The 27,859-nt window shown below is 42.6% G+C and overlaps 2 protein-coding genes across 3 annotated transcripts; both read right to left on the bottom strand.

Annotated features, from left to right (window-relative positions):
• Positions 1-179: 179 nt before the first annotated feature.
• LOC143624158 (SUMO-conjugating enzyme UBC9-like) lies at positions 180-27,606 on the bottom strand. Of its 2 annotated transcripts, none has more exons than XM_077094893.1 (5): positions 27,585-27,606; positions 3,370-3,454; positions 1,541-1,668; positions 635-739; positions 180-552 (listed from the first exon to the last, which is right to left on the bottom strand). In XM_077094893.1, exons 2-5 carry the CDS (start codon positions 3,437-3,439, stop codon positions 409-411), a joined length of 447 nt encoding a protein of 148 aa, XP_076951008.1. In that variant the 5' UTR covers positions 3,440-3,454; positions 27,585-27,606; the 3' UTR covers positions 180-408. The 2 variants fall into 2 exon arrangements, with proteins under 2 accessions (XP_076951008.1, XP_076951001.1); XM_077094886.1 differs by lacking the exon at positions 27,585-27,606 and adding an exon at positions 3,581-3,648.
• LOC143624147 (SUMO-conjugating enzyme UBC9-like) lies at positions 25,891-27,681 on the bottom strand. The gene is made up of 5 exons (XM_077094876.1): positions 27,585-27,681; positions 27,407-27,491; positions 26,568-26,695; positions 26,344-26,448; positions 25,891-26,240 (listed from the first exon to the last, which is right to left on the bottom strand). The coding sequence occupies exons 2-5, from the start codon at positions 27,474-27,476 to the stop codon at positions 26,097-26,099; spliced, it is 447 nt and encodes a 148-aa protein (XP_076950991.1). The 5' UTR covers positions 27,477-27,491; positions 27,585-27,681; the 3' UTR covers positions 25,891-26,096.
• Positions 27,682-27,859: the final 178 nt, after the last annotated feature.

Below are 27,859 nucleotides of genomic sequence, written 5' to 3'. Positions count from 1 at the left end.
TAAACCAGTTTGGTTTAACCGAAATTAGACCCGAACCAAACCATAGGGATGAATGAAATAGGCTGGTAACCATATACTTTGAAACTGGTTTGAACCAGTCAACCAAGACCGAAACGCTTTGGATCCAGAACCTATTTGGACCCACAATACAACGTCAAAACACAAGAAATACACAACTGTAACAGAAAATGACCAGATTCATATTTTAAAGAAGTCACAATATATCCCCAAAGAAAATGAAACCATAAAGAGTATTAAAGGAGAGGGCATATTTCCTTCAACTCTATCTTACAATTAGACAACACTTTTCATTCAATACAATTCCACATTTTAAGACAACAGAAAACCACAAAGAAAAGGAGCCCTTCCTCATATCCCTATCATACCTTTGGGGGTCAAACAGCATAACTAGCCCATGGCATACTTCTGAGTCCAGCTTCGCGCAGTAGTCTCATACTTGTTCCGGTCCGTTTTGTACATGTGCGCAATCTCCGGCACCAACGGGTCATCTGGGTTCGGGTCAGTTAACAGGGAGCATATCGACAGCAACACCTAACATCCATAAATTTACATTTAAGTTCAATAATGAAATATACTACTACAATAACAATCTATTTTTAAAGAAAAGAGGAACCTTGGAGATAGTAAGAGCCGGGCTCCATTGTTCTTTAAGAATATCAAGACAAATGCTGCCGTTGCTGTTGATATTCGGGTGGAAAACTTTTGTCCTGAAAGCTACCTAAATAAGTTGACCATAAATGCATGTTAAGCAGCAGATGGGAACAAAATATGAATAATAACTGGAGGAAAAACTTGGCATAAAGTTCAATCAATCAATCAATCAATCAATCATACCCAGTAAAGTCCCACCGACAGCAAAGCTATAAGTAGGGTCTGGGGAGGGTGGGATGTAGGCACACCGTACCTCTATCCAAAGGGATAAAGAGGTGGCTTCCAGAGAGACCCTCGGCTCTAAGTACATATGTATGGAGCAAAAGAAAGGAAATCAAAGTTCAATAGCTATGTAAAGAGCTAATAATAATAATAATAATAATAATAATAATAATAATAATATGTATGAAGCAGAACAAAGGGGATCAAGTTCAACAGTTATATCAAAACTAATAATACTAATAGTAATAATAATAATAATACATGCGGGGGGAATACCATTATGGTATGTGTCCTAAATAAGTTAAGTATAAGCCCTAAGGTATTCATTTATTCCTAAAAATCTTTAACTTTAATTCTACTTCTCCAAAGATTCATATCCTCAACCATGTCCTCGGAAAGGTTTAGGTCTATGAGATCATGCCTAATCCTCTCATCCCAAGTCAATTTAGGTCGTCCTCTACCCCCTTCCCCCCTCTATAGTAATGTTTTCTACGGATCTAACAGGATTCGTCGACTGTCTTCTCTTCACATGCCCGAACCATCTCAATCTCCACTCTCTTATCTTGTCTTGGCATAAAGTTAAAAGCTCAAATTATTGAGCATTGGATATGATGACTGATGAGTATGCAGAAAAGTCAATGTTTACCTTAGGTGGCTTGAAAGGGTAATCTGGAGGGAAATGGATGGTAACTAGAAAGACACCACCGGAATAAGGACTATCAGGAGGACCCATGATTGTTGCTTGCCAGTGAAACATGTCTTCTGCCACTGGGCCTAAAATTAAAGTAACAAAACTTCGGTAAACCATGAATGAAATTAAATTAAATTAAATTAAAAAAAATTGGCTTTCGACCTATTGACCACTCAAATTTTATTGGCTGAATAGCAACATAGCCTAATGTTTACTATGAATGTCCCACATACAGTAGAATAAATGTAGTACATTTCTTAGATTGATAAACAAATAGCTATAGCGGGCCTAGTGATAATAGTGATGTTTGGATCTAAAAATACCAGAGAACACACCATGCAAAACAAGATATGAGATAAATGCAGTAATATCGATATGCAAATGCAAGTAGATGCTTCAACAACATAAGTTTGCAAATTGTAACAAACGAGGTGAATTGACTACAGTGTAACAGAATCTAAAGTACAATGAAAATAGGTAATGGCGTTATATTGCTAAATTTCATTTTCTTTCTTACATACACACAAAGGCAAAAAGACGCTACACCTTTGAAATTTGGACAAACATCTAGATTGCAATTGAAAATAATAGCAGAAAAATGAATATAACAGCAGAAAAAGAGACCAAGTAGGAATTCTTTGGTAGTAAAATTGCTATTAGATCCCCATCGATTTTAATACAATACCTACCTGTCCCGGGAATGTAAATGAAATATAGAAGCCTCTAAACCGTAAAATTATACTTCCTCCATTTACAAACAAGGGGATCAGTGGCTAAAGGTAGCAAGAAAGTGATCATTTTTAACAATTGCAACGTAGGGTAATGTTATTTTAACAATGAACATGCCACTACTTTTGTAATTGTCAATTTGCTTCAAACATATTTAAAGTTTCAATTCTGTTGGTTATAGCATGCAATCTTTTTTTGCAACGTATTTTCAATAATTGGTTGGTATATTTTAACATGGCAATACATTTGGTGATAGTGCCTTTGACCATATCTGAAGTTACTAGTTGTGCTGTCTTTTGTTGTTTCTGACCATTATCTTTGACGTAAATCACTTGTGAACAATTTCAATTCACACTCACCGTCGTATAAACTACCAAAAAGTGGACCTTATTACTTAGCAAAACTCACTTATGAACCCCCATATCACGAGATATGCTACAAGAAAAATCAGATTTATCATTCAAAGAGTCCATGGTCAGTGTTGTCGAACTTGTTAGGCGCTATTGGTTGGTGGGGTAGGAACTAGCTAGCGATTAATCAGATTGCAATTTACATGTAATTTTTCATGTATACATATATATACCAAATTTTCAATTTTGACCAAATAAATATTAATCGGCGCCTAGTCGGTTAGGTACTGACTAGCTATTAATCGAGGATCAATCGGCGCCTAACAGAATTCTTACAACCACGGCCCATACAGACAGATCTATGAAGCATGTGCCGTGGTTATTACATAAAGTTACAACGCCATAAAGACATTCACGGTCATGATGTTAACCACAAGGTTTATGAACGATCTAACAATACGGCATATTGTGTGAGCAAAACTTTGATAACACACAAATTGTATATGATCTACAGCATAAATCAATAAATAAGCAAACTACACTACAAATGACTTGACCTAGGCCGATAACCATAAGCAAACCATATTCCTCACAATTTCCACATAATCATCAACAAATTAATTCAAAACACGAGAAGAGCTCGAATAGAACGATCGATAAAAAGCATCAAAAACGGGATCTACAAGATGGATAGAGAAAGAATACCGGCGCTGCAAGAGGTAGGAGGATCCTTCTGAAGATCCTTGAGCTCCTTCAAGATCCGCTTCGATGCCATCGCTCAATTCAAATCCTGCAAATACAAACCCTAACTCAGATTAAATTAAATGACGCGTAATTAGATTAGATTAGAAATTGAAAAGAGGATGAGATTCAGAGAGAGAGAGAGAGAGAGAAGTGCGCAATGAATCAGAATCACCTCAAAGATCCTCTCTCTCTCTCTCTCTGATTGATTATTATTAGGATTCTGATGAAAATGATGGCATGGCTTCTATATATACTCTTCCAGGTCTGGGCTCAACACCAAAGCTAAACACTTAGCCCACGCCCCAATCTTATATTATGCTGAGGGGTGAGGGGGGCTTTAATGGAGGCTCCAACCAATAATATTATGACGTGTGACAGAGAGAGAAACTGGATAAGGGGGGTGTTGGAGCCCCCGTTGGAGCCCCTGGCCCTGGTGTGGAATTAAAAGTACTAAAAAAAACATTCTTCTTATTCTTCGGCTTGGTCTTCCTCGATCAACCTCTTTCGGATACGTTCCTTTTGTTTTTCCATTAGCATTTGATCGACCGGATTTAGGTTACTGAAGTCTCTAGTAAGAAAGTCCAAATCTCTCATTCGACTTTTTTCCTTTTTGTCATAAGAGACCACCTCCATGGTTTTGTTGAATTTATTGAAGGATTCAACAAGATTGGCGATGTTTACGGCTTCCCCCTCAGCCGGTTTTTTCCCTTTGGCGTCCCTTCCCAATGGCCGCCTCCTCGGCGGTGAAGACGTTTCCTCCTCCGCAATGTTTAGGTCGAATCCAACGCGGCAATCTGACCCGGTTGAAGTGCTATACGCTCCAGACGAACTAGTTTTAGTCCGTTTCGGCCCTACTTCCGCATCAAAGTCCGGCGCCACCAGCTCAACCCACTTGGAACACCTTTTCAACCTCTCCCACAACTTTAAATCGTCCCACGTCTTCACCATCCCATACCTCCGCAAACACTCCTGCTTGCACTCTTCGACCGTGAAATTGTAAACCGCCAAATCATCACTGCCACTTGGTCTCATACGACCGCTGTTCCTGTTGAAAAGATTAGTAAACAAGCCGACAATTTCCAGCCATTTTTTTTAAAAAAAGTTGAGAAGATGAATTGATTTTGGGTGAAGGTTTGAAGTTTTGGTATAAAAATGGGTGAAATTGAGTATAATTATATAGGAATTTTTATTTTTTTTTTTAATATTTAAGAGCCCAACGGCTCTTTTCTAAACCCAATGCAAGATTCTCTCTCTCTTCAGCCGCTAACCAGCTCACGCCTCTCTTTTTTTTTTCCGTTAGCGCCCCCGTTAGCGCCCCGGTGGTGTGGTGTTAGCGCCTGGGGGCGCGAGCGGAGGGGCTCTAGCGCCCCCGTTGAAGCCCCACACCCCTCAGCCTTAATGTTAAACCCACTCGTACTTGCCTTAGGCGTTTTGTAAATATTTGCGGTATGCGGACCACATTTGTAGTCTGTAATAAGAAAATTGTTTGTCTTTTAACGCATGTAAACTGCTAAAATAATTGGTGGTGATGTACAAATTGTGGTAGTGGGTGGTGGTGGACGATTGGTGGTTGACGATGGTGGGTGGTGGTGGTGGACTTTGGTGGTCAGCAGGGGTTGTGGATAGTGGGTGTTGGTAGGGCGTGAAGAAGTTTGAAAAAGTTGGATATTGACTTATTTTTAAAGACCATATGTTCAAGTCTTTTATTTAAAAAAAAACAAAAAAAAATGTCTTCAGAGGCTTATGTCTACGCGCCCGCAGACATAAGCCCATTGCAGGCCTTTTAAGCAAAAACAAACATAACCTTAGTGGTGCACAAAACGGCTAGCTGAAAACCGGTTATTTTTAAAACTGGTTATTGTTCAACAGTCAAATAACATATTAGATCGGTTAATAGGGTTGGGTTTTCTGAGGCAAGAAACCCCTACCCAGTATAACCGAACCGGTTAACCGGTAAATAACATAAAAAAATTGGTTTTTAAAAAAACAAATAACCGGTTTGGTTAACCGATTTGTAACCAGTTTCAAAGATCAATAATAAATAAACCAGTTAGAGGTGGACCGATTAGGTTTCCGGTTAGGAATCGGTTAACCCGTTAGCTTGTGCATCTTGGCTGACGGCATATTATTATATTACACCCAAAGACATTAACACGGTGGACATTGAGTTAGGGATGGGATTGGTACCGTGTTCGTACTCGTACTCGTACCCGTACAACGGGTACTTTAGGTACGGTACTCTCTTTGGTACCTCTTTATTCCTTTTTAAAAAAAATATCCACAAAACTTAATATTTATAATTCGATATCGATACGGTACTGTCACACCCCTACTTAGGGCCTAGGCGTGTGACCACAAGTTGGCACTTGTTTTGTAAATATATCAGAGTATTGGGTTGATTTTAGCGGAAGACTTTAGGTTTGAATAGAATATTAATTTACATTGAAAATTTACTCGGGAATTTAACACCCGAGTATTAGTTTACAAAATATACGTTCATATTACCAGGATTATTAGTTATCAAAAACGGAGCCATCTTGTACGCGTTTCTATCTTCATTAAGACTCCAATCCTTGTTAATGCTACTTATGCTTAATTACCTGCAATGGGTTGGAAAAATACGTCAGCTATATGCTGGTGAACACGTATGACTCGATAAAACATTTTGAATGACATTACAATACAAACATAGTTTTCTCGACAAACTCAGCGGAAGCATTACTACTTCCGGTATATGTACCACTGCCCTACACACACAACGGTATTCTCCGAGCCACACGGCCCTGAACAGAGAACTGGTTATGACCGTTTAGCCCTTACGACCTACCTGGCCATTGACTGATTGGTTGGGCTTAACAGTTATGTTTGGATCCAGACACATGCGTATTCGGTCTGAGTTGATATTATTCTCTACTTTGTATTATAACGTTTTAGAGATTACTCGATCTCATGTAGACATTTGATTGACTCGTTAAAACAAATACCCGTTCGTCTCATTGAGTATAAATATGTTTTGACTGATTGAAAAGGTTTGAACGTATTCACCTGTACCGTCGGCGTTGAAAACCTTGACTGATTGATTGATTGTGAATGATATTTAACCTATATGTAAGGCCCCGTTACCGGTAGCCCTACTTTCGTGTTGGATTTACTCATAAATGCAGTTCTAATATCTGAGTTAATTAAAAACATTCGTGGAATATAAAAACTTTAATAAAACATTTCATAACAATTCAAAACTTGTCTTAAACAACCAACTTGTCTTTCGAAAACTAAGTAATTAAAACATAACACGCCCTGAGCCTTCCGATGCCAGTCTCTTATTCAACGCCACGTGTCCCCTCAAGCGAGCTGCCCCATCCTACTCACCTGCGTGCATACTAAAAGTCAGCTACGCTGAGTGAGTTCTAGTTAATCATACATTATACAATACACACAAACTTATATTCTTTCATTCATACTTTCATACTTTACTAACTTGCTTTCATATCTTACGTTATAAAGAGCATTACGCCCTACATTCCTCGAGTATTATTAGGGCTCGGTACCCTCCTTCCTCGAGTATTATTAGGGCTCGGTACCCTCATTCCTCGAGTATTATTAGGGCTCGGTACCCTCCTTCCTCGAGTATTATTAGGGCTCGGTACCCTCTTTCCTCGAATATTAGTAGGGTTCGGTTCCCTAGTTCTCGAATATTAGTAGGGTTCGATTCTCTCTTCGTTACCATACAACCATACATCATACTTCGAGTATTATTAGGGCTCGGTACCCTTTTCGTAACCATACAACCATACAACCATCATTTCCTTCTTTCATTAACTTTATCACGTTCATACACATAAGCATACATATCATACTTTCCTTATACATAGCGTTACAACCTGACAGTACGTGCAATATCCGAAGATCGTTCACGTACCATCAAGCAATCATTCATACATTTCACATTATTCACATAAGGTATACGCTTATCTCTTAGGATAAGCGTATTAACAAACATATTGAGTATGCACACAGCCCCGAAAACATAACACATAAATGGGGCTAGAACTCACCTGAAGTCGGTTACGTTCACCGTTAATTGTTATTCCTTTCTTCAGTTGGGCGCGACTAACTGTATAACAATTACTCGTATTAAGTACCGCTCTAGTCATCTCATTGTTACTTAATTAGTCTTACATGTCTAAGCCGATTTTACTTTATTGAATCATAACCCGGTTAGTTAATCGTTACTCGTTAATCCTTTAAGGGCATCTTTCATAAATTATCAAAGTCCAAGGGCTACTATGTAATTATCTCATTCCTTTCTAAGTACAAGGACCATTCTGTCATTACGCTAAACTTCTAGTTCGTTACTTTGGTCTTAGCGAATTAGACCTTCTAATTCGTTATCTTTGTTAACGGATGGTCTTAAAGAATCAAGGGTAATTCGTTACCCTTTTCCTTAACGAATCGGATAAAGAATCAAGCCTAGTTCGTTAGGCTTCCTTATGCGAATCAGCTAAAGAATCACCCTCTAGTTCTCTAAGTTTCCTTAGCGAACTAGCTAACGAATCACCCTCTAGTTCTCTAAGTTTCCTTAGCGAACTAGCTAAAGAATCACCCTCTAGTTCTCTAAGTTTCCTTAGCGAACTAGCTAACGAATCACCCTCTAGTTCTCTAAGTTTCCTTAGCGAACTATCTAAAGAATCACCCTCTAGTTCTCTAAGTTTCCTTAGCGAACTAGCTAACGAATCACTCTCTAGTTCTCTAAGTTTTCTTAGCGAACTAGCTAAAGAATCACCCTCTAGTTCTCTAAGTTTCCTTAGCGAACTAGCTAACGAATCACCCTCTAGTTCTCTAAGTTTCCTTAGCGAACTAGCTAAAGAATCACCCTCTAGTTCTCTAAGTTTCCTTAGCGAACTAGGGTTAGGTCAGGGAACATTCCCTGACACCTTTATCTTTTCCGGCGCCGTCATCGCCGGAAAACCGCGTTTTTGCCGGAAAAACGAGATCTCACTCGTTCTTCCACCGTTTTCATCGTTTTTCGTCCCGTTTGATCCAGATTTGAGCTAGGGTGATCCCTAAACTCATCTTAGGTCTGGTTTTTACCCGATTCCACCCGGATCTTGTGATTTAAACGGTTTAACGGTGTCGGCTCGTCGTTACGCGACTATAACTAACGTTTTAGGCTCGTACAATATTAAACTATCATTACCTTTGGTCGGTGCTCGGTTTACTTCTTGATTTAGGCTAGAGATAAGGAAGAACTAGAGAGAAATCTTAAGTGTGTGTTTTGGGTGGTGTATGGAATATGTGTGAATGAGGATTAAATGGATATTAAGGGTTTATATATTTATGGATCATGGGCTTAAGCCCATGGTCTTTCCTTCTTTCTTTCCTAACCCAAGTCCATAACCCATATTCATTTACCCAACACTAGCCCAACTCGTATTCTATTTATCTAAACCGATAACGACCCACTATGAAATAACAAAATTTATTTTTATTATAAAACCGAAAGTAGGATGTTACAACCTATACATAAATAGGTTCGTATGAATGTTTTGAATGATGTTAAGCTATGACTGTAAGCTTAACCTTGAAATCGTTTATCTTTGATTGTGAATGAAAATACTTGTTTTATGTGACGTTTGATATAACATGCTTTGGCCTAATAGGTTCTATCATGTTGGTAAGTTTCTCCAGGTAAGTAAACGGGTCCCTCGGTTGTTTGGGATTTATACGAATTACTTTTCCTTAGGCAAGAAACTTACTACTAATGATATCCCCCTTCCAGTTACTACATGCCCGTCAAAATATATCTTTCGTTTAACATTACTTCATCATGAAATAATGTTTATGAAAACATGATTGTGAATGATTTGTAAAATACGATCAAGGTTAAAGGCTATAGTCTCGATTGATAGTCTAAGATATAATTCAAATAACTTAAACATAACTCCTACCTTAATTCGGATGCTTAGATTGATAATAAGAAAAAGGCAGGATCTTGATCTACTCGCTTAAGTGATTGCTACTTGATTATAACTTCGTTTCTTGCACGAAATACGAGAAAACAGCATGTCGGCTTGTTACGGCAACGGGGCACGCCTTTCGAGGTTAAGTGTATGAAAATGGAGGTGTGTTTGGGATGAATGGAGCTCATGCCCGTCACCCCTCTTTTATAGGCGATTTTGGACCCCATCGCGGTACGCGATGGGTTCCTTGGGACCCGTCGCGTACCGCAGCGCCGCAATATTACGCCGCCTTATGCGGTGGTGACACGTGGCCCGGCACATCGTGCCACGTGTTGACACGTCGTTGGACGTGTCCAGTGACTCACCAAGGCCATCGCGCTACGCGATGGGTTGAATGTTATCCTGTCGCGTACCGCGATGGGAGAAGATTTTCAGGATTGGCAATTATGGTCCCTTACTTTCTAAGTTAGTGTATTGAGCTTAAATTAAAGAGGGTAAAAGACGCGGCGTTACAGGTACTGACAATCAATTATATATGATAACAAAACCGTAATACCACAAACTGTAATGCTACAGTAAAAACATAATACCAAATCTAATAAAAATGAAACATATCAGTCATAATATAAAATCCATTCATAATCAAGTAATGAATACTAAAACATACAAATTTCACAAAAAAGTTTTTATCAAAATGTTTAAAACAAAATGTTTTTATGCAATAAAAACATGGTTATAGTTATGAGTTTTGGAAATCCCAATAAAACCCTGACATATTCCAAACATGTGCCGGGTACCCATAATACATACCCGAAAGTACCTGTACCTAAAATAACCAATTCTGGGTATCCAGGACCGTACCAAATAACGGGTATGGGTACAGGCACAGGAATTGTTACGAATACGGGTATTCAGAAAAAAAAATTGCATCCCTACATTTGAGTAATTGATATTTTATAAACATGTCACACTAAAAATGTTAGTAGTTTGACAATAACAAGGGGTGAGACATTCACATCATATCTCTCATTTTTATGAGAGAGGTTTTTATAATGTATGAAATGATTTAGGGTGATGTGAATAGATGGGAGAAAATATAGTGATTTTTTTTATAATTTAATAGTTCCCTATTACCCTATAATGTATATTTGTTTCTCTTAAAAAAATAAAAATATGAAAGAAAGAAAGTGGTTGTTAGTGAAAAAGAGAGAAAATGTAATGATAAATGAATTTAAAATATTGAAAAGGAGAAAAAAAATGTATAGTGTTTTTAGTGTAATTTTAGATTTAGAGATATGGGAAATGACGGTAATGCTATAATTGATTGAGGGTTCTAGTCATATGGTGAACATTGAGTCATTGAAGTAGATTTTAAAAGTTAGGTTTGAAAGTGTGTGCGTTATTCAATCTAAAAAAATAGCAAACTACGATAGTTATAGATTAACTGATACTTTCAATCGGTTTCGCTACAGCAATTTCTGCTCTAGCTATTTGTCCATACTTTCCGATGGTGGTTTCTAGTTCTATGTAATCGTGCCAAAAGGCATATATGTTGAATTGTTGAACACGACATCACACGATACGGATTTTAACAAGTTTGGGTTTACGCTTAATAGGTTTCGTGTCTTAAACATGTTGACATGTTTAAGACATTTAAAGACATGTTAACGTGTTAGTAACCTGTGTAGATTTTTAACTTTAAAAAATAATAAATATACACTCCTAAAGTCCTACACCTAAAGACTTACTTATATACGGCATTTCACTCATGTTTGTTAGAACCTGCTACTATATTTTCAATGGATGTTATGATTTGCCTCTATGATTGTTTGTTTCAAGTATATTATGAATTTGTGGTTTTTTGTTTCATATATGTTAAGGATTGTTGTTTTTTATTTCAAATATGTTATGGATAATGTATTGTTTAAGACTTTTATGCTTGTTTTAAAAATTTTTGTTCTTACACATGTTTTATACATTGTATGTTTAAACATGTCCCTTAACAGGTCTTAACAAGTTAGCCTATTACTAAACAGTTTCGTGTTCGTGTTTCGAAAAAATAACACGATTAGTTATTGTGTCTTTTCGTGTTGTGTATTATCGTGTCATGTCTAACATGCTATGACAACGCTATGTAAAAGTGATTCATTATTTCTATCTATTAAAACCTCTTTCTAAAGTGTAGAAGTTTCACCCGAGCATACAACTTTTTGGATGCATATGTTACTTATGTGACTTATATTTTATATATATTCTTACAACTAAATTTAAGTTTATGTTATTAAAATACTAAATTATATTAATATATATAACATAAATGGATGTTGAAGCTGGTGGGAGTTCATGCACAAAGTTAGTACTTAAAAAGTTTTTGGTATTTGTTCCATAGACTTTATGGTTGTTTTGTTTGACGCATAAAACATTATTTTAGACTTGGCTTTTCATGTGTGTTTATTTTCATGTTTGTGATTGTGTTGTTAATCTAAAACTTTTAACATAACAAAAATCTATTTTGGTAAAAGAAAATGAAATATGCGAATAAAGAGTTTGGTCAAATGAAATTTTATAAACTAACACACAATATTTTGGCAAGTATGAAAGACTGGTAGGAAACTAAATATGACTATTCTAAAGTTTTGTAAATCAAATTTTAAATAACAAAGGACTTGAAGAGGTAGGTCTCAGCAGAGCCCAGTTGGACCCGCAAGACTAACCGTGAACAGGGACGTCTGCGCAATGACCAACTGCTCCAGCAGGACCCACCATGCTCAAAGAACCTTACGCGCAGTACGCCAGCTGTACCCGCAGGGAAAGCCTCCCAATGGTGAAGTACCCCGCCTGTTCCCGCAGCTGCGGATACAAGCCATCAGAGAAGGCTACCCGCACTAACAGCAAGGCTACACGCACAAGGTATTCGTTACTTCAGTAGTCACATGAAGGAATGAGCAAGGCGGGAACACTCCCGCCTAAATGAGCCAGTCCGTATGCTTCTGGAAGGTCTTTCGTACTATACCTACTAAGGTATGGGCGGAATAGACAGTTTGACCAGAGCAGCCCATGAACTAATCACAGGGTGACAGCTCACCGACAACAATACGAGGAGGAGCACCCTCTAGTACTGTTTCACTATTAGCCGCTGCCTACTCACCAACCCTTACGATGGAACGTGCGCAGCCTACAGTTGGTGGAACAGTGCGTAGCCGGCAGTAAAGGAACAGTATACAGCCGACCTTATTACTGTTGGCCGTAACCTATCCACCAACCAGCATGGCCTGTGCATAGTCCACTGTTGGTAGAACAGGAATACTATTCAGCCGGCAGTAGCTGCTTGGAAACCTACCTTCGGCTATAAATACTCCAACACCTTGGAATGGTAAGGACATCATCTGTTATCTCAATCTTATCTAGCAATCTCTTAATATACACTTATATTCAGAGCAATCTAGTCTGATTCTCACGCCGGAGGGTGGTCACAAGGAGGAACCCCCCCCCCCCTTCTCAGTGACGAGCTTACGGTGTCTGTTTTGCAGGTCCCCTGAAGAACAACCTTCTCTGCTGGACCTCATTCGTGGGAAACATTACTTAACCCCCAGATTATCTATAATCTGCCTGTGGATTCACTTAGTGTTTCTTCATTGGCGCCATCCGTGCATAAAAGCTAGAACTATTTTAGTTTTTTCAAAATTTCTGAAGAAATGGTTAACGTTACTCCGGTCCAAAGGCCAGTAACCGACCAAAAAACCCCGGTAACCACAACCCCAGCAACTGGGGGGAACACCGGCGGTTATACAAATCTTACGAACACTACCCCGACTACCCAAGCCGGGGCAAGTGCAGTAAATATTCCACTGGGGTTCACTGATGCCCAGTTGGAAAAACGACCGAGGGCCCCTCGCCAAACACTAGATCAAGTGAAGGCGTGGGCCGAAGCACGTCAAAGAGAATTCCAAGCTGAATTGGATGAACGCTTGCGTTCAGTTCAACAGGCTGACGAATTCGGCAGTACTCGCCAACAGCTCAATATGAACAGCGAGTGCGAGTACTCAGACGAGGAGAGAGAGGAATCCGACACCGACGCAAACCCTCGCCATAAGGCGAAAGGGAAGCGTAAGGAAACGGACTCCCAGCCAAAAAGGAATTTTGGGGAAGCTTTTAAACCAACAAATGCGGAGAGAAACCCGCGTGACTTCTCAAAAACCTTTAGGCCAACTGCTACAAATGCAGGGAAGTCAAAGTTTGCAAGGGACATTGCGGAAGCAATCGCCCCGAGAAGTGCCAAACAAATGTCTAACATTGGCACTTATGACGGTCTATCCGACCCAGACGACCACTTGAACAGATTCATTGCGGGGGCAACCGTCAGTAACTGGACGGAACCCACGTGGTGTTATATGTTCCAGATGACTCTGGTTGGAGCGGCTAGGGCATGGTTCGATCGTTTACCGGTCCACCACATATATGACTGGGCGGACTTTCAGAACAAGTTCAGCCAGCACTTCAGCCAACAGAGGAAATACACCGAGGAGCAGTGGACAATCCTCAACTGCGTTAGAGAGGAGGATGAATCTTTATTAGACTTCATCACCCGCTTCAACTCCAAAAAGCTAAGTCTCGGCAACGTAAGTGAAGATCTTGTTCGCGCCGCTTTCATCCAAGGCGCCGAATACCCGGAGCTTATCCGCACATTGACGGGTAAGGATGGCATGCCATCAACATGGGATGCCATCATGACGGCGGCCAAGCGCTTTGCCGAGACGGAGAAGCAACTGGGAAGGGACCTCCCCCAGAGTACACACCTCTACACGCAGAGGACAAGAGAGAACAATGTCCGGATCGCCCGGCAGAACAAAAAGAGGAAGCTAGGTATCTGGCAGTCAAGGGTAAACTTTGACACCTCATCCAGCTCTCACCCTCTTGTTGGCGGAAGAAATCATACACACCCTTCAAGCCAAAAACACCGGTGGACGCCACTCACCAAAAGCGTCACGGAGATATTTGCCACTGAAAAGCTACCGTGGCCAAAAGCTCCAGTGATCCGGCACCGACCTAATGCGGATCAGAGCAAATCCTGTGACTTCCACGGGACAAAAGGTCATGGTACGGAAGAGTGTACATCCTTGAAAGACATTGTTGAAGCATTCGTCAAGGATGGAAGATTGGCACACCTGGTGGCATCAATCAAGAAGGGAGGACTGAACGACAACCGGTACCGGGGCAACGGACGAAAGCCCGTTGACATCAGCATCAACATGGTTCATGGCAACATCAAAGGAAGAAAAAGGCGAACGCCAGAACCATGCGCGTGGAAAGAAGCTGAGGTGCGCTTCCCGCGAGTGCCAGGAGGACCCAGCAAAGAAGGCCCTATCGTCATCAAAAGCCAGCTGGGGCACTACATCACCTCCCGCACTCTCGCTGACAACGGCGCCTCGTCAACGGTGATGTACAGGCAGTTCTTCGACAAGCTAGATGACGAAGACAATGAGCGCCTGGAAACGATGGAAGGGTTTGATGGCAGCACAAGCACCTCCCTGGGTATCCTATCTTTCCCCGTCACTCTTACAGATGGAAAACACTCCCGCACAGAAGATGTGGACTTTGTCGTGATGAGGAAGCCACACCACACGTACGACATTCTCTTTAGGAGAGACGGGATGGCAAGATTCAACGCCGTGGTATCCTCAGTCCACGGCATGATGGGATGGCCAACAGCTAAGGGTGTAGCGATGATCACCGGCATTCCCCAGGTATGCATCGCATCTGTCTCATCTAAACCCAAACCAAAGATGGCTAAACCAACCATCACCGAACCAGAAAGATGGGCCTTCAATGGCAAATACCCTGACCAGGCCGTAACCATTGGCCCAACAATTGTTGATCCCACACGCACCTTACTTAAGCGCTTATTACAAAGGAACGCCGACATCTTCGCGTGGACACCAGCTGACATGACTGGTGTACCCCGGAGTAAGGCAGAGCATAAGCTCAAATGCGATCCGGCTGTCACACCGATCGTACAAAAGCGCAGAGTAATGGGGCCAGAAAAAACTAACGCGTGTAGAACCCAAGTCAAGGAACTTCTTGACGCAGGCATCTTACGCGTTAGTAGATATCAAACTTGGGTTGCAAATCCCGTTATGGTACCGAAGAATGACAAACAATGGCGCATGTGCATAGATTTCAAAGATTTGAACAAAGCATGCCCCAAAGATTGTTATCCGTTACCTGAAATTGATCTTAAGGTGGATTCGTTGGCACCATTCCGCCTTAAATGCTTCCTGGACGCGTATAAGGGGTACCATCAAATCCACATGGCCGTTGATGATCAGGACAAAACCGCTTTTCGGACGCCCGATGGCACATTTTGTTATCAAATGATGCCATTCGGACTTAAGAATGCCGGGTCCACATACCAACGCCTGATGGACAAAGAGTTTCATTCCCAAATTGGGAGGAACTTGGAAGTCTACATGGATGACTTGGTCATCAAAAGCCCTGACCCAGAAGCGATGTTGAAAGACATCGAAGAAACTTTCAACACGCTCAGGAAGATAAACATGAAGCTCAACCCGAGCAAGTGTGCCTTTGGAATGGAAGAAGGGAAGTTCTTGGGGGTCATCGTCACTAAAGATGGCTTCAGAGCGAACCCTGAAAAGGTCGAAGCCATTATCAAAATGGAATCACCTACTACCATCAAACAGGCTCAGACACTGAATGGACGACTAGTGGCACTTAATCGCTTTTTGGCAAACCACGCGGATAAGTCGTTTCCCTTCGTGTCAACGTTGAGAAACTGTTTGAAGAAAACGCACTTCCGCTGGACACCAGAAGCGGAAGCAGCTTTTCAGGAGATTCGGTCACGCTTGATCGAACTCCCAACACTCACAGCACCAGAAGCGGAAGAGGAGTTAATCCTACACCTTTTCGCAACTGATAGAGCAACCGGGGCAGTCCTGCTAGTAGAGCGAAAAGGCATCCAGATGCCAATCTATTATGTCAGCCGTATCCTAACAGACGTAGAAACCCGGTACTCTACCCTCGAAAAATTAGTCTTAGCACTTATACACGCTTCACGCAGGTTAAGACGATATTTCCAGGGTCACCCAATCACCATTCTCTCCAACTTCAAACTTGCAAACGTTCTAGGCAAACCCGAGTTATCGGGACGCCTAGCCAAATGGGCAATTGAGTTGGGAGAATACGCGATAAAGTATAAGCCAAGACCAGCCATAAAAGGCCAGGTTCTGGCCGACTTTATTACAGAAGTGCCTGCATCACGGGAAAAAGAGTGCCAGGAAGAGGCTCAACCCTCTCCAGCACAAGACATCAATGACGTCTGGCGACTCTACACTGACGGGGCAGCCAATAACGAGGGTTCAGGCGCAGGGCTAAAGCTAACCAACCCAGCGGGCCAAGAATACACTTACGCTATTCGACTGGATTTTCCAAGTACGAATAACGAAGCCGAGTATGAGGCATTCCTGGCTGGGCTGAGAATTGCGCGTAAGATGGGAGTGAAAAACTTGGAAGCCCACGTGGATTCCATGTTAGTACCCAATCAAATCAACGGGACGTACACGGCCGGGAACGACACAATGGCCCTGTACCTCGCACAAGCAAAATCCCTTATGCGCGATTTCAATGACTGCAAAGTCATACACGTCAAGCGAAGTGAAAACAAATTTGCGGATGCGTTAAGCAAGCTTGCATCATTAGCCTTTACCCACTTAGGAAAGGATATCCGCATTGAACTCCTCGAGACACCATTGGTCCCGCATAAGGAAATTTGTGTCATCCAAACCAGCACGGAAACGTGGATGACACCAATAATAAAATACCTTGCGGCAGGTACACTACCGGAGTCCAAAACACAGGCAAGAAAACTACGCTGTAAAGCACTGAATTATCAACTCATCGATGACATCCTTTACAGACGTAACTTTCTTGGCCCACTCTTAAGACGCGTGGACAACCAAGATGCTGACTACCTCCTAAGGGAAGTACACGAAGGCATCTGTGGAGTACACGCAGGTCCCCGCGCTGTTGTAGCCAAGCTAAACAACGCGGGATACTTTTGGCCGGGGATGCATACGGATGCACTGGCATACATCAGAAAATGCAGGTCTTGCCAGCTTTACGCACCCAACACGCACCGCCCGAAGAATGAACTTGTTCCAGTCACTTCTTCATGGCCATTTCAGAAGTGGGCCATCGATGTGACAGGCCCATTTCCTACAGCAGCAGGAAATGTTCAGTTCCTTGTGGTAGCCATCGACTACTTCACCAAGTGGATAGAAGCAAAACCTCTAGCCCAAACAACCGCAAAACATATCAAAAAATTTATTTGGGAATTTATTATTTGTCGTTTTGGACTTCCACAGAATTTGGTGAGCGATAACGGCACCAACTTTGCTGATAAGAAGCTACAAAAGTGGCTGAAAGAACTTCAAATCACCCACACCTTTACCTCAGTGGCACACCCGCAAGGTAATGGTGAGGTGGAAAGAGCAAACAAGAGCATCGTCGAAGGCATCAAGAAAAGACTCTTGGAACACAGATCCGGCTGGGTGGACGAGCTTCCGCACGTCCTTTGGGCAAACAGAACGCTGAAGAAAGCCAGTACGGGAGAAACCCCGTTCAGCCTCACTTATGGCACTGAAGCCATGGTCCCGGTCGAGATTGGTTTACCCTCACCAAGGGTCTTGATTCAGCCAGAAGACAATGATGCGGAAAGACGGTTGGATCTTATGCTAACCGAGGAACGCAGAGACTTAGCCGCAGTGCGTGAAGAAAACTACAAGCGACAAATGCAAAAGTACTACAACACGCGGGTAAAACTCTGCAACTTCAAAATAGGAGACTACATACTGCGTAACAACGAGGCTTCGAACCAAGAACGCCCAGGAAAGCTGGCCCCGGTCTGGGAAGGGCCATACATTATCAAAGAAGTCCTGGGAAAGGGCGCATACCGGCTCGAAAGGCTCGATGGCACTCCCATCCCAAGAACATGGATTGGAGCTCAATTACGCAAATGTTATATGTAGATCAATTCCAAAACTTGTAAAGGCCTAGAGCCACTTCTAATGGAAATGATTCTCCTTTCATAATGTGTTAACTTTACCTTTATACTTACAAACTTCCCACACTGGTGCCGGTATTCACCGCATGAATGGGGAAGAAGTAAGTCGTTACGTGTGGAAGGCGGCAAAACCCGCATAAACACAACGTTAAAAAATAAGGAAAACCTACACGCAGGTCAGATGTAAGTAAAGTTTAGCCATCCTTGTAAGTGCAAGTGACGGTCCTACCCGCACAATCATGAACAAGGAAGTAAAACTTCAACCTATCATCTACCACGTTCAAAGGTTATCCTAAAAAGGATAAGGAAAACCTACACGCAGGTCAGATATGGGTAAAGTTTAGCCATCCTACTAAGTGTAAGTGACGGTCATACCCGCACAATCACGAAAGAGGAAGCAAAACTTCACACCTATTATCTACCACGTTCAAAGGTTATCCTAAAAAGGATAAGGAAAACCTACACGCAGGTCAGATATGGGTAAAGTTTAGCCATCCTACTAAGTGCAAGTGACGGTCATACCCGCACAATCACGAAAGAGGAAGCAAAACTTCACACCTATTATCTACCACGTTCAAAGGTTAACTTATCCTCAAAAGATGAGGAAAACCTACACGCAGGTCAGATATGGGTAAAGTTTAGCCATCCTACTAAGTGCAAGTGACGGTCATACCCGCACAATCACGAAAGAGGAAGCAAAACTTCACACCTATTATCTACCACGTTCAAAGGTTAACTTATCCTCAAAAGATGAGGAAAACCTACACGCAGGTCAGATGGTAAAGTTTAGTCATCCTACTACGTGCAAGTGACGGTCCTACCCGCACAATCACGGAAGAGGAAGCAAAACTTCACACCTATCTACCACGTTTAAAGGTTAACTTATTCTAAACACTTGGAAAATTGCTAATTTAAACTAAAATATGCAAGTCATATAACGTTTATAAAGCAAGGAATCCAATAAAAGAAACGGTCTTACCCGCACAAAAGATTTATATTTCATAAATATTCGTTACAATAATGGCCGGGTAACTACCCGCCTACAAGAAAGTAAATCTATACAACTATATCTATCCCAGCAGCGGGAAGGGATCTTCAGGATCAGGCTTCAGGGCCACTTCCACTTGGACCAGCCCCATCAGTAGAGCGTGGCAGTTCAAGGAAAGCTCTGAGGATAGCTAGCCCGTCATCAGCAGCAGCAACTTCATTCACCTTCTCCACCACTGGATGCGGGAAGGCGGCGTATTGATTTACTGCTTGGTCGTATACAGCTTCGGTATCTACATCGAATAAAGGGAAGTTGGAAGGCGGGATGCCTTTCTCAACGAACCCTAGACCAAGCAGAAAGCCGGCCTTTTCCCCATCCTCGTGAGAAGCGTTGAGGGCTGCGCTCATAGCATCGTCGTAAGATGTCTCTGAGAAGACCCGATGCACAACCTACAAAAGAAAATATACAAGTGAAACCTTTTCTATTTACAAAGAAAAGCGTAAAGACATGAAAACATACATGAGACAACGCTTCTCGAAGAAGCCATTCCTTGGCAGCCAGAGCTTCTTGGAGGGCAGCTTGAGCTTCGTTACGGGCGCGTTCGGCTTCACTCTTGTTGAGGTTGGCAAGCAACACCTCTTTAGCCGCAGCCTCTTCGACGCCCTTTAGCTTACGCTCGGTATGGTCAAGCACCCCCCTCTGGTCCAGGATTTCTTGAAGCTTCTTAGCATCCTCCATTGCCAAGGCATCATGAGCCTGCTGGAGAGCCTCTAATTTTGCTTTAAGCTCTTCATTCTCCACGCGTAGAGGCTCAGCAACAGCTTCAGCCTTGGTGGCCCTCTCGGTTGCGTTCCTCGCACTTTCCTTAGCCAGCCGAAGCTGTTCATTAACAGCTTGGGCAGCCTTGGAACGGGCCTCGAGTCGAGCCTGAACTTCAACCTCAAGGGCCTTGAAGGCCTTCTCCTTCTCCGCAGCCGCTGCGGAGAGTTTTTGGTTCTCCTCCCGGATAGCCCGCGCCTGAGCTACTTCTTTAGCGCGAGCTGCTTTTAACTTGTCGTTTTCACGACAAAGCAGCTCGACGCGCGGCTGCATCCGGGCGAGGAGAACCCGAAGCTCATTGCTTAGCCTACCCTCCTGGTAGCTAGCCATGGCTTCCCCCAACGCACCACTGGGAGCAGCGTGACGAGCCCATTCCACGCACTCCACAGGGGTACGAAGGGTTGTTCCTCGGCGTATGTTCCATCGCGGAACATACACTTCATTGGAATCTGACACTGCAGAAAACAAAAAGCAGTTAGGAAAAGATGATAAAAAATATATAAGTGAAAAAGGGCTAAAGGAACCCTACGCACCTGTAGGGTCTATAACAGGCCGATAGCCGCCGAACCCATCACCTGAACCCAAAGGAAACCCATCCAAAAGGTCAGGCAGATGGGAAGGTGGCAAAGATTGGAGAGAACCCCCATGCGTACCTGATGGACCGGCCATCGTTGCCGGTGGCGGGGGCATGGTAGCAGCCGCCGCAGTCGCTGCCGCAGAATCCGCAGCAATAGTAACCGCCGGCTCGGTGAAGGATGCTGTAAAAATCGCACTCACGGCCGGCGGTGACGTCATCTCGGCTGGAACAGTCGGCTCAAAGGAGTGAGCAACTGAACCAGCGGGAGCAGGCGCAGGCGCCTGGGTCGACGCCTCAGGTAGGCTGACCAAGCCTACCGTCATCGGCGGAGAGGTACTCCTCTGCGCTCCACCCTGGAATGCGTCAACATCCACGCCTGCGTAAAGAAGAAAAGTGTTAAAAAGGATAAAGCTATGAAGATAAAAGCTGAAGGAAGTTGTACTTACGGGTTTTCTTGAGCCTGAAAGTACGAACGGGCGGGGATGAACCCGATGGAGCCGGCCTCTTTGCGCCGGTCACCGTCGTCTTCTTCGGCTCTCCGGAGGTGACAGTCGCAACCTCCGGAGCCGTGGTCTTATCACCACCGGGATTCCCCGCCACCTCCTCGCTCTCAGTCTCCGAGTCAGACAGAGGCACCGGATCGGCAGTGGAGGCCACCTTCTCCTTTCCCTTCCCGCCGGCAGCCTTCTTCTTCCGCACCAACGGAGGACCATCTGCGGATTCCTCATCAGAACAGACGATTAGAGGAATTCCAGCAGAGGTTTCAACATTGAGGGGTCGAGGGTTGAAGAGGGCCTTACCTGGCCGCCTGGCGCTAAGGATCTCATGGCCTAGCGGATAGACCTCCACGAACCGATCCGCAGTTTGTTCGAGGATGGGCAACTCGTTCTCGTCAAGAGCGCGAGTACCCATCCGTACGGGACCGTCAGCCTCCCGCGGGTTAAGGAGCGACTTCAGGTCGTTCCCCTCTGAAATAAACAGGGAAAAAGTTAGAAGAAATTTAAAATCAACAAAAGGAAAGAAAGCATACCGTAAGGAACAGAGTTCGAACCGTATTCGAGGACGATCGGAACCTTCTGCGCGTCCGTCGCCTTCCAGACCCGGCTCATCCCCAACATGACCATCCCGGACTCCGCAAACCGGTAAACCGGAGATTGGATCCGAGATATCCTCGAAAACCATTCCGCCTCCTGGTAGTTGGAGGCGTGAAGGCTTGGGAGAGCTTGCCCATTCTTAAACTTCATGGCAAGGGGAATGGCGCGAGCGGAGATAAAGAAGAACTCCCGCTTCCACGCGCGAAGACTGCGCTCGGTCGCGCAAATCTTTAAACCCTTAATACGGGTTGTCAGGGTATACCACCCCTGGATGCACCTCCAAGTGTAGAAGGTCATCAGGCGGTCAACATGGGGCTCGATGCCCAAAATCCGGCACACCCACTCGAAGTGGCGAATCTTGGCGATCGCCATGGGGTGCAGCTCGGTCAGATGAACACCGTGCCTCTCAAGGACACGGTAAACAAACTTTGTCAATGGGAACCTAAGATTCCCATAGACAAAGAATGCTGCATAAACCCCGATCTTGCCTCTGGGGGCATCGTACACAGTCTGATGGGGTTCAGGAAACTCAGGCTCGAGAGGATCGAGCATGAACTTCCTGACAACATACCGGTACAGATCGCCGGGCAGAGCACACTGGCACTCGCCAGCAGTACTCTTGTCATCGGCTGCAGACTCGAGATCACGTGAAGACATCTTGCAGAAAGAAGAAAACGATTTCGGGAAAATGCTTGCCTGAAAAGGTGAGTATTTGCCGGAAATCGCTAAGAAGAAGAAGAGAAGGATGAAAGTGTGGATTACAAATAACCCTTTCCCCCTTTATATACTAATCGCAATTAATGCGATGAAATTAATGCGGAAGAGAGAGAAAACGAAGGTGCAATGAAACCACGACACGTGGCAAAAAGCAAGCTGGCAACAGCTGTTGACAGGACGCATACCATTAATTTCGCGGCCACGCGCCCAAAAAATCGCGCCCACGCACCTGAAAAAGCGTCTGGAATGACCATGTACTGTCACGTCACCATAACTTCCTGCACGTCCTGACACAGTCAGAAGAAACCGTCGCACGACGTTTCAGATGTTTGGACTGTTCCTATCTTTCCACCAACTCTTCGAATTTCAAAATTCAAAATTCAAAAAGATTCAAAAGTGAGCGGGAAAATACCCCTTACCTTGGCAACCAAGTAACCGTAAGACGGATGCGGGTACAGTGTTAAGGCAAAACCCTTCACATACCTAGCACCCGCAGGGAATTGAAGCCAAGAATAACTTGGCAACCAAGTAACCATCAGACGGATGCGGGTACAGTGTCAAGGCAAAACCCTTCACATACTTAGCACCCGCAGGGAATTGACGCCAGGAATACCTTGGAAATAAAGTAACCGTAAGACAAGTGCGGGTACAGTGTCAAGGCAAAACCCTTCACATACTTAGCACTCTGCAGGGAATTCAAACCAAGAAGGATCTTCTGGGCAATGCTTGCGGAAACGGGAATAACATCCCCGCATGACGGGAACGTCGAGAACTATATTGTTTGAAACTCCAAGATGGAATTGGTGGTTTTAGCATAATTGATCACTATGTTGAAAACTACCAAGACCCCATGGAGAATCCACACAAATGGGACTCAACGCTCCTGACGTGCGAGGAGGTTACAAACCTACCCGCTTCATACCCAAAGATCAAGCAGAAAAGTCGGGAATTTCTGCGTGACATCAGGAGAACCGCGGGAAGAATCGCCACGGAAAACCTAAAAACTAAACCCTTTTCAAAACCCCTTGCTAAGTCCAAAAGTTCACCTCACTTATTAATAATTCATGAGAAGAACATTGGACTGTGGGGACTTGAAGAGGTAGGTCCCAGCAGAGCCCAGTTGGACCCGCAAGACTAACCGTGAACAGGGACGTCTGCGCAATGACCAACTGCTCCAGCAGGACCCACCATGCTCAAAGAACCTTACGCGCAGTACGCCAGCTGTACCCGCAGGGAAAGCCTCCCAATGGTGAAGTACCCCGCCTGTTCCCGCAGCTGCGGATAGAAGCCATCAGAGAAGGCTACCCGCACTAACAGCAAGGCTACACGCACAAGGTATTCGTTACTTCAGTAGTCACATGAAGGAATGAGCAAGGCGGGAACACTCCCGCCTAAATGAGCCAGTCCGTATGCTTCTGGAAGGTCTTTCGTACTATACCTACTAAGGTATGGGCGGAATAGACAGTTTGACCAGAGCAGCCCATGAACTAATCACAGGGTGACAGCTCACCAACAACAATACGAGGAGGAGCACCCTCTAGTACTGTTTCACTATTAGCCGCTGCCTACTCACCAACCCTTACGATGGAACGTGCGCAGCCTACAGTTGGTGGAACAGTGCGTAGCCGGCAGTAAAGGAACAGTATACAGCCGACCTTATTACTGTTGGCCGTAACCTATCCACCAACCAGCATGGCCTGTGCATAGTCCACTGTTGGTAGAACAGGAATACTATTCAGCCGGCAGTACCTGCTTGGAAACCTACCTTCGGCTATAAATACTCCAACACCTTGGAATGGTAAGGACATCATCTGTTATCTCAATCTTATCTAGCAATCTCTTAATATACACTTATATTCAGAGCAATCTAGTCTGATTCTCACGCCGGAGGGTGGTCACAAGGAGGAACCCCCCCCCCCTTCTCAGTGACGAGCTTACGGTGTCTGTTTTGCAGGTCCCCTGAAGAACAACCTTCTCTGCTGGACCTCATTCGTGGGAAACATTACTTAACCCCCAGATTATCTATAATCTGCCTGTGGGTTCACTTAGTGTTTCTTCAGGACTTTATTTTATAATAACTCAATGACTAATAATACAAGAACATACTTATAGTTAAGCTTGGTTCAACATGTCTAAATCCGAAATATATTAATATCTAGGATATTAAAAGGTATGACCCCAATATATTAAAATGCAAAACCAATAAATAAATCATATTACTGATAATATAAGTTCTGTTAATATCTAAAATTGGTTCGACACGCTTAAATACCGACATATTAAATATCTTTGATATTAAAAAGGAATCATCAAGAATTCTGAAAAACAAGACCAATAAAATGAAACTCCGATTTATTGAATGTCACGACTTTAGTGCATGCAATTCCGTCAGATAGATTGTCTCGTAAATTTCTGCCTACAAGAAACAAAATATACCCATTTTTTAAAACCATAAGACTATCACAAGTTGCCCCCGGGCATTCATTTGATTAGACTTAAGATGTAACACGATGAGGTGATGTGTCACGATATTTAAGACTCTTGGGCTGGACACGTTCTAAAGGACGACTTGTAATTTGTTTATGAAAAACACACCCAGCTAATCACAACAGACGGGTCGGCATAAATTGTATTGCTAGAGATGGGTCTGTTGTTCATAGAACTTTGCCTTCTGAAAAAAAAAATAGGTTATTTACTGTCCTCAAAACAGGTCCATGCTCCAAAAAGTGTTATTGCCATATTTGTGTGACCATGGGACAAACAAACGGGGATACATGACAATTGACATGAGACGCACAAAATAAAGCCCCTTATCACCTGGCTTTAAGTTGGTATCAATGAAAGTAAGGCCAACTCATTTAAGAACAATAAAAAGATTGCTTCAATATTCTTAAGTGAAACTCTGATTGTTTGCTCTTTTTTGCTGAACTTTTTAATATGAGAGAATATCCCTTACACATTTTAAAAAGTAATTCTTTTTTACTGTTTTCTTGATGTCTGATTGTGGTTGGTTTCGATTTCAAACGACTCGGTCACTTACCAATTGTATCATTGCCGTCATTTACTTTTAAAAGGTTGAAGTACATCTTAAAGAATCTACAGCACACAAAGTCAAGCACATGTGATGGCGTACAAAGTCCTACTATCAAGCTGCTTGTAATGAAATTAAAGTTGCATGTGATTGTGTAGAAAAGGTTGTCCTACAAACGAACAAATGGGTCGAACCGACCCAGACCCACGAGCATATCATAAAGAAGACATGATATATTCCCAAAGGTAATGAAATCACAAGAGTATTGAAGAAAGGCATGTTCCTTTTCTAACCCTATCTTACAATTCAATTCAATTCAATTCAATTCATTTCCACACATTTTATAACAATAACAGAACCAGAAACCACAACGAAAAGGAACCCTTCCCCAAATCTCAATCTCTCCTTTGGGGTTACGCAGCACAACTAGCCCATGGCATACTTCTGAGTCCAGCTTCGCGCAGTCGTCTCATACTTGTTCCGGTCCGTTTTGTACATGTGCGCGATCTCTGGCACCAATGGGTCATCTGGGTTTGGGTCAGTCAACAGGGAGCATATCGACAGCAACACCTAATTACCATAATTTTATGTCAAGTCATATAATGAAATCTGTCATTACAATAATGATCTAATGATATCTAACTGTAACTAAACTAAAGTAGTAAAGACAAACCTTTGAGATAGTAAGAGCTGGGCTCCATTGTTCTTTTAGAATATCAAGACATATACTGCCATTGCTGTTGATATTCGGGTGGAAAACTTTCGTCCTGAAAGCTACCTAAACAGGTTGACAACAAATGCATATAACTTCTTTTGCAATTTTAGCATATTTAACATTTGTTAACATATACACTTGAGCATTGAATACCATGAGTATGCATAGAAGCTAATGGTTACCTTAGGTGGCTTGAAAGGGTAATCTGGAGGGAAATGGATGGTAACTAGAAAGACACCACCGGAATAAGGACTATCGGGAGGACCCATGATTGTTGCTTGCCAGTGAAACATATCTTCTGCCACCGGGCCTAAAATTAAGATATGATTGTCGCACCACACAGAACAAGATATGAGATAAATCATACAATGAATCGGTTAATCAAGAACAAAACAAGCAAATTGGATTAACATCCAAATATTATTAGTCAATAAAACTTGATTGCATGTGATCAAATTACCTAACCAATCCTAGTAGGCTCAAACTCCTTATTACACACAAACTCTATCATATCTAAACTTGCAATTTGATAAAAGCTAGACCTCCTAACACAATTCGTTAGTGATTTCCAATTTTACCCCTAATCACCCTCGTTACCTAGCTAGTAATCGAGTCGGACTTTAGCCTCAGTCCAACAACAAATTCATTCATGTTAAGATGCAAATGTAAGAAGATGATTCAACAATATACGTTTGCTGATTCAACAATATGTTATTGGAAAAGTTATAATTGATTATTGATCTACACCATATATCAACAAATTAGGTTTAAACAAATCACAAATTAATTAGCCTAAAACACACAAAATCAAACAATTTTGGAAAAAAATGAAAGAGCTAACCCTATTCCTCACAATTTCCACATAGTTACCAACAAATTCAAATTTTATCCAGATCAAACAACAAATCAAAGCCTAATTCCAGCCATACAAACATAATTCAAAACACGAGAAGAGCTCGAATAGAACGATCGATAAAAAGCATCAAAAACGGGATCTACAAGATGGATAGAGAAAGAATACCGGCGCTGCAAGAGGTAGGAGGATCCTTCTGAAGATCCTTGAGCTCCTTCAAGATCCGCTTCGATGCCATCGCTCAATTCAAATCCTGCAAAACAAAAACACAAACCCTAGGTCAGATTAAATTACGTAACAGATGCGAATTGCATTAGAGATTGAAAAAATAAGAGAAGAGAATTACCTCAAAAGATCCTGACCTCTCTCTGATTGATTATTAAGATTATTATGCGAAGAAAATGATGGCGTTAGTTATGTAGAAATGATATATATATATATATATATACACACGGGGAGGGATATTTTGATAAACATGTTAAGTTTTAAGAATAACTCAATTCTCGGTCATACATTTAATTAAATGGATTGGAATATATGGTTGAGATTAAATCTGGTAAAAAAAGTCAAAGTATGAGAGAGAATAAATATGTAAGTGGTTACACTAACTTTTACGTCCGT

The sequence above is a fragment of the Bidens hawaiensis genome, unplaced genomic scaffold (assembly GCF_021521415.1).
Source record: "Bidens hawaiensis isolate Kalapana, Puna unplaced genomic scaffold, B.hawaiensis_p1.1 tig00000369_1, whole genome shotgun sequence".
Classification (NCBI taxonomy): Eukaryota; Viridiplantae; Streptophyta; class Magnoliopsida; order Asterales; family Asteraceae; genus Bidens; species Bidens hawaiensis.
Note: the sequence above shows the minus strand (reverse complement) of the source record. Positions and strands in the feature narration are given on the sequence as shown.

Bases quoted from the DNA above. Each gene is read 5' to 3' on its own strand.
- LOC143624158 (XM_077094893.1), bottom strand. From the start codon at position 3,439: ATGGCATCGAAGCGGATCTTGAAGGAGCTCAAGGATCTTCAGAAGGAT. The intron at 1,669-3,369 runs GTATTCTTTCTC...CTTTAATTTTAG, and splicing joins TCCTACCTCTTGCAGCGCCG to GCCCAGTGGCAGAAGACATG. The intron at 740-1,540 runs GTAAACATTGAC...CAACTTATTTAG, and splicing joins ACCCTTTCAAGCCACCTAAG to GTAGCTTTCAGGACAAAAGT.
- LOC143624147 (XM_077094876.1), bottom strand. From the start codon at position 27,476: ATGGCATCGAAGCGGATCTTGAAGGAGCTCAAGGATCTTCAGAAGGAT. The intron at 26,696-27,406 runs GTATTCTTTCTC...TCTTAATTTTAG, and splicing joins TCCTACCTCTTGCAGCGCCG to GCCCGGTGGCAGAAGATATG. The intron at 26,241-26,343 runs GTTTGTCTTTAC...TATGGTAATTAG, and splicing joins CAGCTCTTACTATCTCAAAG to GTGTTGCTGTCGATATGCTC.